Source organism: Eimeria maxima, genomic scaffold (assembly GCF_000499605.1).
Source record: "Eimeria maxima Weybridge genomic scaffold, Emw_scaff653, whole genome shotgun sequence".
Classification (NCBI taxonomy): Eukaryota; Apicomplexa; class Conoidasida; order Eucoccidiorida; family Eimeriidae; genus Eimeria; species Eimeria maxima.
The window spans coordinates 10,284-20,065 of record NW_013566668.1 but is presented as its reverse complement, the minus strand read 5'-3'; the positions used below and the strand labels follow the sequence as shown (position 1 = coordinate 20,065).

General features: G+C 52.3%; 1 protein-coding gene across 1 annotated transcript; it reads right to left on the bottom strand.

Moving 5' to 3' along the window:
- Positions 1 to 8,468, bottom strand: EMWEY_00040090 (AMP-dependent synthetase and ligase, related; the record flags this gene model as incomplete). The annotated part of the gene is made up of 8 exons (XM_013482541.1): positions 1 to 1,705; positions 1,830 to 4,970; positions 5,087 to 5,213; positions 5,349 to 6,516; positions 6,609 to 6,852; positions 6,985 to 7,252; positions 7,413 to 7,672; positions 7,830 to 8,468. Coding segments are annotated over 8 exons (7,552 nt in total), but the record flags the coding sequence as incomplete, so codon positions are not given.
- Positions 8,469 to 9,782: the final 1,314 nt, after the last annotated feature.

Sequence of the window (9,782 nt, the reverse complement as noted above, 5' to 3'; positions counted from 1 at the left end):
CGTAATATACATCTGGACGGGCTTCCTTCATCTGTTCGTGAGTCCAAATGCCTCTCTTGCCCAATTCCATGAAACGTCCGTTGGGTCCAAGGAGCTTGAGGGACTCTGGGATGTAATCATCGACGAGGGTGTTCAGCACTACATCGATGTGCCCATCCTCCCCCAGAAACTCGCGCATATCCTTTGCAAACGATTTCGAGTCTCGGCTAGTTGTGATGTACTGGATTCCGGCGGACTTCAAGTACTCCTCCTTGACGCCCCCACTGCATGTTGCATAAACCGTTGCCCCTACCTTCTGGCAATGTTGTATGGCAATTAGTCCTACACCACCTGTTGCTGTATGTATGAGGACCTTCTCGCCTGCCTTCACTTGCGCGCGGTCCCCCAAGGCGTACTCTACTGTCACTGCTACCACAGGCAGTGCTGCAGATTCTTCAAAACCAAGGGAGTCCGGAGCTCGTCGAACAAGGTGGGCGTCTGTCGTCGCATATGTACGCAACGCTCCTGGTGCTATGCCATAAACACGGTCTCCCACGCGTACATGCTCTACTTCATCACCTACGGCCACTACAGTTCCAGAGAAGTCGGCACCTGGAGGCCCAGGGTCCCCAGGGTAGAGGTCCATAACGTTCAGCACGTCTCGGAAGTTGAGAGGATCTGCTCGTACACGAACCTCAACCTGGTTGTGCTCTGGTGGCACCCTAGCTGCAAAGGCTTGCGGTCTTACCACCAAGTTTGAAATGGCACCTCTCTCTGGCATGTATAACTCGAGGGCTCCTCGAACAGCTAAGTCGCTTTTCTCGATCCTTGCTGCATATAAAGTGTTTCCACGCAGCATCAACTCGTTTTCAACCGACGTTGCCATGCTGGAACGCAGGAAAGTTACTACAGCCTTGGCAATGTCGTCATCTTTTTCTAGAGGGGCAATGTCAAGGCAGCCAATCTGCGTCGTGCTACCAGTGGAAACTTCAATCTCCAGTCGAGCCGCCTTGGCAAGGCCCCAAAGGCCAGCATGAGCAGGAAGGTCGGGTTGCGGAGGGGTTTGCTCTTCCTCTGTTGGAGCCTCCATAATGTCCTTAGTGAAGAACCACATTGGGGGAACAGTGACCCCATTGTTTAGCAATGCAGCATACGCCTGAAGTAGGCGAATTGCTGCCTGAGGAACATCTAGAAAGGCATACTCGTCAGCTGTCAACGCCTCTACAAAGGCAATAGCCCTCCAGCTGCCGCTTGAGAGCAAATCTTGGACTTTGGGCCTTGTTGACGGGATATCTTCTACACTCAGCACCCTGCCGTAGCCCTCTCCGCCTAGCGCATTCGAAAGTGCTTCCATGAGTTGCAAGCTACCCCCGAGTACCAGCACAGGCCACTTCGTAGCTGCGTGATCCAGTGGCTGGGAAGTCAGTTCTGCTCGCTTCTCCCACCTAACCTTCCAAATAAGGTCTCTTGGGATGCTTGCACCTACGCTACCCCCAATATCAACGTTTCTAAGCGCGACTCTCTCAAGCGCGGCGACGACTTGCCAGTTGTCGTCAAATATCCGAACATTCACAACCGCCGATCGTGATCGGCATTCCAGAAGCTCTACATGCGCCCAACAGCCTGCTTTAACTTCCAGCTTCCTTAGCCATATGCTGCCAGCCCCAACTGGGACCATAGACACATGAGTCCCAGAAGCGTGCCGCCCAATAAGAGAGGCCGAAACCTGCATAAAGACACCACAGGGACCGTTAACCAAGCCAAATGACAGCCTTATGCAGAACGCGCACCCTGAAATCTGCGTATACTGCACCTAAAATAGAGGGCGGCCACTGTTTGCCTGTGCTTACATGAAGCGCTCCATCAAGAAGGGCAGGATGCACTAGGAAGCCGCTCTCAAACGAGTCCTGTTTGCAGCCTTCGGGTAGCATCAGACGAGCCAATGCCTCTGACTCTGACCGCGAAATACTATTTACGGAGCGGAAACGTGGTCCATATTGAAGACCTAAATCAAACAATGATTCGTAGAGCTGGCTTACTGAAATAGGCTGATTACACCGTGCCTGCAGATCCTTCAAAGATGGCAATGCTTCTTCTTTATTCTGTTCCCTAAGCACAACCCGGGCGCTGCAGTGAACGTTTGTTTCATCGTCCCATACGCTGCTAAGCTCGACACCGAAGTTTTTCATGACGTGGCACCGAATCGTCATTTCTACATCTTGAGGGACAACTTGGTCATCTGGCAATCCCCAGCGGCTTGACAAAAGGGACTGCGTGACTTCTTCCAACTCCGCTTTTAGCCTCATATCCTTCGAACGTGCGTCCGAGGACGCTAGCTTCGGAGTACTCTCCTTACTGCTGACCGGTGAAACAAGCCACGCACTTGGGGCGAGAGAGGGACTTGCCAACCCCGGTGTTGAGAACCCGCGGGATTCACTGTCCGCCCGTGGTCTGCGAACGTACGCGTCATTAACCCTTCTTGGAGTCCGAACTGTTCGAGGGCTGAGCCTGCCACAGTTGCGATTGCCTGTTCGGGTATTGAACTCGTATGTAACGCGCTGGGAGCCAATCAACATTGGTCTCTCGAAAAAGGCATTTTCCAGTGCAACAGCTCCAGAAGGGGTCTTCAGGTCGAGCGCGAATGCAGCACTGGCAATAATTTCGGCCATACCCATGGCAGGCATCATGGCCTTCCCGTTAACCATGTGGTCGGCGAACAATGGCACGGCACGGCGAGGAAAAGATGTCTCAAACAGGAAGCCCCCATCCCCAAGTTCTCGATGTTTGCCAACAAACGGGTGGGGAATTTGTACCCACGGGATAGGTTTCCGGCGGTAGAGCAATTCATCCTGTCCATGTAGACCATGTTCCATTTCGAGCTGCTCACCAACCCTATCAATAACCTCCAGGCACTTTTGAACAGGCGAGGTGTGCCTGTCACTTGTATCTTCTTCAGCAGCTGGGAACGCAAACACCCACTCAACGTCCTTGGCCATTTCATCTACGCTCTGCTGACCCATTCTAATTAACGCTGCCCGCCCGTTAACTTCCACAAGCAGCTTGCATCCAGCCGAGACAAGGTTGCTGATACACTGGTCGAGTCGCACTGTCCGTATCAAGTGTCGGGTCCAGTAGTGAGCGCTAAGGACTTGCTCATCGCAGAATTCCCCAGTTGTTGGGCAGATCATCTTTACGGTAGGACGCGAGAGCTTCACACCACCGATGATACGAGCAAGGGGAGTGACGACGTCAGACAGGAGGGGTGACGAGAAGCCCAAACGATCAGGTAGGTACTTGAATCGGCCAGCTATGTCGAGCTTCATCAAGACGGATTCCAACTCCGACTGGACCCCGGTTAAGACTAGCTGCTTCTGACCGTAAACTAGAGACATCGCAACGGATGAGGTGGAGCCTGCTGCTCCCCCAGCCTCGGAAATAGCCATTTCCACGTCCTTCTCGCCCACTCTGCATGCTACGGCTACAGCATCAGCTGGAAGGAATGTCTCCACAAGTTTGGCTCTTTGGCACGCAACCCGTAACCCGTCTTCCAAGCTCATGACCCCTGCAATGGCAGCTGCAACGAATTCCCCAACGCCTACCCCCATAACAGCATCTGGATTGACTCCCTGTGCAATGAGGCTGCGTCCGATAGCGTATTCGAACGCAAAAAGGGCGGGATCCGCGAAACGTGTCTGCCGCAGCCAATGATGCGTTTGTTGGCTGTGACCCCTCTCAGTGGCCTTCGGTGTGTCTTTCTCGGAAAAGAGGATGGAAAGAAGCGGGACGCTAACAAGACGCTTAAGTATATCGCCGCAGTCGTTGAGGGCCTTTGCGAAGGCAGGATCGCTGTCGTAAAGCACGCGACATTTGTGCAAGCCCTCGACCCCTTGGCAGCCGAACATAAAGCACACGAGTGTGGGCTTTTGAGCCTTACATGGACGCCTACCAACGCATGGATGAGGAGCCTCCTGCAACACCACATGCGCGTTTGCGCCTCCGAAACCAAAGGAACTAACGCCGCCAATCCGTTGTTTTCCCGTTGCTGGTGTTATTGGAAGCGCAACGACAGGGCACACGAACTTCGCACCCTTTAGGTCGATGTGCGGGTTCCACGTTTTAAAGTGTAAATTCGGAGGAACCTGTTCATGTCGAAGAGCCAGCGCGGCCTTGAGAAAGCCGGCAATACCTGCTGCACCCTCGAGGTGCCCAATGTTAGTTTTGACGGCACCTAAGAGAAGCGGAGAGTCCCTGCTTGACCTGAATACCGACTTAAGGGCGCCAATCTCGATCGGATCTCCCAGAGACGTTCCTGTACCATGTGTTTCAACAAAAAGCACTTCATCCGGAGACACGCCGGCGTTGCGGAGGGCTGTTCGAATTATTCGCTCCTGCGAGGGACCACTGGGCGCGGTCAAACTAGCAGCGCGTCCTCCATGGTTAATTGCTGTCCCGCGAACGATGCACAGGATACGACTGTTATCCTTCGTGGCCTCCGTCTGTGGTTTAATCACTATTGCGCCCAGCCCTTCCCCACGCACATATCCGTTTGCGCTAGCATCAAATGTCTTGCAGCGAGCATCTGGCGCCATCATACGAGCCTTGCAGAAGGCCACTGTAACATTCGGGGAAAGCATGAGGTTTACACCTGCCACCAGGGCAGAGGTGCAGCTTCCTGCTTTAAGCTCTTGAATTGCTAAGTGCAATGCTACAAGAGAAGACGAGCACGCAGTGTCAACTGTTAAGGACGGTCCCAACATCCCTAGAGTGTACGACAGACGGTTCGACAAAATCGAGGGAGCGTGACTAGTTGCAGTGAAGCTGCTGATTCCCAGACCCATTTGTGCACAGGTCTGCTGCCATTCGTTGCAGCAGCATCCTACAAACGTTCCAATGTTTGCCCGCAGCAAGCTGTCCTTGTCAAAACCACTGTCGTGCAGGGCCTCGTAGCCAACCTCTAGCAGCAGCCTTTGCTGAGGATCCATACTTGATGCCTGTACAGAGTCAACAGCAGAAAATGAAAGGGAATATTCTAAATTTGCACGCCCTCCTCTTAGTACTACGAAGGCATTTTCCTAGAGAAGGCTGTCTTGAGCATAGAGATCTGTACCTCGGCCAGAGAGATCCTGAAGAACGAGGCGTCGAAAAATTCGGCATTCTCAATGAAACCGCCTTCCCGGATGTACATTTTGCCCTCTGCATCTGGGTCGGGATCAAAGTAATCCTCGACATCCCATCTGCAACGCAACGTAGAAGACCGGCAGGGAATTTGCCCAGGAGCAAAAGTATTGTACATCGCTCGTGTTATTGAAGAGCCTGCGTAGCTAACGCAGCAACAACGTGGTTGAGGGTAAGGCAGGGTTTTGGCTGACCGTGAGCGTGGAACCTCCACCATTGCGTCCACGCCGCACATGAGAGCATCCCAAAATGAAGTAAGGGACGTGCTGCCTCCAGGCAGATTGCATGCGGCGCCCACAACGGCCATAGTCACTTCGGAGGTGTTAGTGTTAACCGTTAGTGCATCTTCGCCACCTTTTCCCTCTATTTCCCGCACTAGGAAGTCTATAATGTCTTCCATAGTCGGATAATTGAACATTAACGTTGGTTCGATGTCGATGTTCAACTTTTCAGACACGAGCTCCGCTAGCTCTACGGCAGCAATGGAATCAACGCCTAATTCATGCAATGGAGCCTGCATATCCGGCAACTCGTCGACCTCCCCAAGCACGTTCTTTGCTGCATCAATCACGGCATCCCTTACGGTCTTGACTACTGCCTCATGAGTTGGTCCGGATTCTTCATGCCCCTTGTGTGCCACATCGGAACTTTGGTGAGTACTTGGCTTGGTGGGAACGTGCGAAATGGCTCTGGAGGCGCTTGCTACACCTTCAGCTTGATGTGTATGATGGGTATATGTATGAATAACGCCATCCAGTTTGCCTTCAAGCAACTTGTCGCGGGCTAGAGACCTTCGAAGCTTGCCACTGCTAGTCTTCGGTAGGCTCCTGGGTCTTAGGAGCCATACTCTCTGCACACTGAGCCCTGTAGAGCTAGCGATCGCTTTACAGATATTTTTCACAATTTGGTCGTAGCTGGACCTATCAAAGAGTTGTCGACGGACGCGTGCCCAGACACCCCTCAGCCCGTCTTCAACACGCAATTCGGCAGCTAAACCCAAAAGTTCGTTTGAATCCGCTTCAATAGCGAATGCAGCTACGCATCCCGGTCGGACTTGCGGAACTTCTAAAACTGCTTCTTCAATATCCGAAGGGTAGTAGTTTCGCCCCCTGATGATAATTATATCCTTGAATCGACCGGTCACGTAGAGCTCTCCCTCGTGCATAAAGCCACAATCACCAGTGCGGAGTCCAGTAGCGGGAGTGCTGTTTCCTTGGGCATCTACTACAGCCACCCGGAATGTGATTGCAGTCTGCTCTGGCCTGTTGAAGTATCCGAGAGCAACGGATTCGCTGAATGCAACAATTTCTCCGACGTGCCTATCTGGTAGTTCTCGGTGTGTTTCGGGGTCCATAATTTTAACTGCACAAATGCAAGACAATAGCAAACCTTCCGTGTCTTTTGGTTAACTTATAGTACTGCGTTGAATTCACGGAAGACTAGCACGGACTCACCAGTGACACCTTGGAATGGAAAGCCGCAACTGACGACGTCTTGCACTTCGCCTGGAGGTTTTGCTGCTGCTTCTTCCGGAGTGAACACTTCCACAATGCGTTCAGATCGAAGCTTCAGAGCATTAACGTAAAGAACACTGGCGCTGGATTTCCAGTCTCCCTTGCCGGTTACAATGAGAGTGTGTTCAGCAAGACCGTATGCGGGAGCCACAGTCCGAGGCTGAATACCCTTTGGAGCAAATTTCTGCAGAGGCATGATAACACCGAAAACACCTGCATCCAAAGACAGTCTTTTACCAGGTGAATTCAATCACCCACTCAGTGCCCTGCTTCGGCGAACTTTTTTCTGTGTCACATCGTTAGTGCATGTGCTCACCTCAACGAATTGCTCCACGGTCTGCCGACGAACAGGCTCTGCGCCCGACAAGATACCTGTCACGTGGGAGAGGTCCAGCTGGTTGTACACGTTGTCAGGCATCTTGCGTGTCACAAGCGCAAACGCAAAATTAGGTGCAGCACTGCATACGCATTCGTACTGACTCAAGGCTTTCAACCACACCCAAGGTCGCCGAATGAAGTCGATTGGAGACATTTGGTAGAGGGCGGCCCCGCAAAACATTGGACAGCAAACAAAGCCTATGAGCCTGAACCAGCGACAAGCACGCGCCAAAAGACCAGCAATGCATGAAAGGCTTGAAACGGATAGCGCACCGTCCAGCTGGCTTTAACAGGAGCAGAAGACGTCGGTGCATCTTTGGGGTGTCTTGGCTTAGCGTGTTGAGCTGACTCTTCCGTTGTTCTTACCCCATATCGTGATAAACTGGTAACCAGGAGAACGCGCGAACCCTGTGTCCCCTTCGGGCCACAGACAGTGCATGCCGTCTTTTCCAAAACTCCTCAAGGTCGAAAAAGTCATAGTTGCGGGAGGAGAACTGCTCGTTAGGGTCTTTGGTCTCTAAATGGGTTGGGAACTCAAAGGAATGCCAGCACAAATGCATGTTGTGCAGCAAAGACGCATGCGTCACCATTACACCTTTTGGCTCAGATGTACTCCCCGAGGTGAACTGCACAGAGTTCAAGCCACACACCCATACCTCTGCATCTGGCAACAACAGGTCTATAGGTGTTGCCCGGCAGTACTCTACTGCAGCACCACAACTGCGGAAGAGTTTGGCGGTGTCCCGGCGTCAAGATTGAGGGGTTCCTGAACAATGTGCTAACCTGGAGAAAAGCAATGGAGTGAGGGTCCAGAGTCACAGGGCAGCGGGGAGCTGGAGCACTGTTCTTTTTAATGGAGTCTGTGCATATCCACTCTATTTCTTTCCATCGTTTCTCCCGCGAAACAACAGACATCGCCGCAGCTACACGGCGGTACGTCGTAGACGTGAGGGCCTTCTTCGTTCCAGCACTGTCACCAATATCGCAGAAACGCGGAATATCCGTCATTCCTTTTGTGGGATCTGGCGGGTAAACGGGCACAGCTGCAATGCCTGAAATAATACAGCTGTAAAACGCAACTATGAAATCTATTCCTGGAGGATAACACAAGATTACCCGGTCGCTCTGCTTGATTCCTATTTCATGCAGAAAACCCGCCAGTTGGTAAATCTGATCGACGAGTTGCTTATATGTCCTTATTTCGGCAACATCTCCCTCCCCGTTCAGCCATACCACAGCCTCTGCATCTGGTATTTCCTTTGCCCACTTCTCGAACGTCGTGGCGAAAGGGTTGCCACTCAACTTGTTCCACAATGCCTTGATGGGGGGACTCATGGGGCGATTTGGAGGACTTGTGGTTTCCGACGTGTCAGACGGCGTCGCGGTGGACGACTCTGCTAACTTCCCCTTAGTTTCTACCATTTTCGAAAATAGGTGCCGATGTATTCGACAACTGACCGGGAGAAAGAGCTCAAGCGTGACTAGGGGGAGGGCCGGAGAGCGACCTTCTCAAAATACAAATATCAATGCTGCACTCTAACACACATCCCAACAGGCACTTTTTGATATTGGCCGAAACGGCCTCCCTGCAAAAATGGCGTTTGGCCGACTGACTTGCGACAGAGCAACACCCGGGCAAAGTGCAGCACTTCGAGCTAATCGTGCCCGAACGAAGCCACCGGCCGAAGTGAGGGCTCTGGAAAGAGCTGAGAACAATGCTGTTGTTGTTTTCCCTATTGTATATGATGAAGCGCCCTCAACGGCACCCAGCTATTCTCGGAAATCTTTAGTGGTGTCGTACGCTGATGTCAGGCCGTGAGGTATGACGCTCCTCAGCCAAACCTTCGGGCAGTACTAGGCGAGCAAGTCCATTATTAGGGTGATGTCTGAGGCAGCTTCATTATAATCTGCTGTGTTTGACGGGTATCTAAATGCCCAACATGCGTGGGAGGTGTGGCTTGGCAGGTTCGCCCTACAAGTCCGGAGGTGGCAGTGGACGATGACTGGAATTTTGCGATTAAGCACACGACGACGAGTTAACTCGCATAGCCTGGAGCTCCAGGAAATATAAGAAGAATACGAGCACTAATGAAGAAAAGAGCACGCTAAAGAGGATCCTGAAGCCACAATGACTCGCCACCGCTGCTGTGTCGCAGCGCCCCGAGACGGAAACCGACGCCCTAACCGGTGAATTGGGCGGCAACGAGGTAGACAGAAGAAGCATAGGAGAATATTGAGGGAACTTTCCTCACAAACACTACGGAGGACCTTTTTAACGCAAGGAGAGGTTAGAGTGTGCCGCTTTCGCCAGAAGGTGACCCACAGAGCACACCGCCCGCAAGCAGGGAGACGTGCTGGTGGGAGACAGGTGGTCGGCGTCAGCAGTGTTGCAAAGCTTGGGACTGCCACGAATGTTATACTTATCTCTTTTATTCACGGAAGTACCACTGTCTTCCTTAACACAACTCTATTTTGCTCAGCGGTAGTTAAAAGTAGTCAAGTTCGCTCGGCTTCGCTCCACTGCCATCCAGCACTGGTCACCCCTGTTCATTTGCTGACCTTCGCTCATGAAATAGAGCACAACAGCAGTGAAACCATACGAATTCTTCTTCTTGAGGAGCAAAGGCATTTTTCCCTCTATAGGGACAAATGCAAAGTCACTAATACACACCTGTGGCGTTCACTGTACTCGCTGGCCACGGACCCGAGCGGTGGGCGCCTCACCGCCTCCAATAT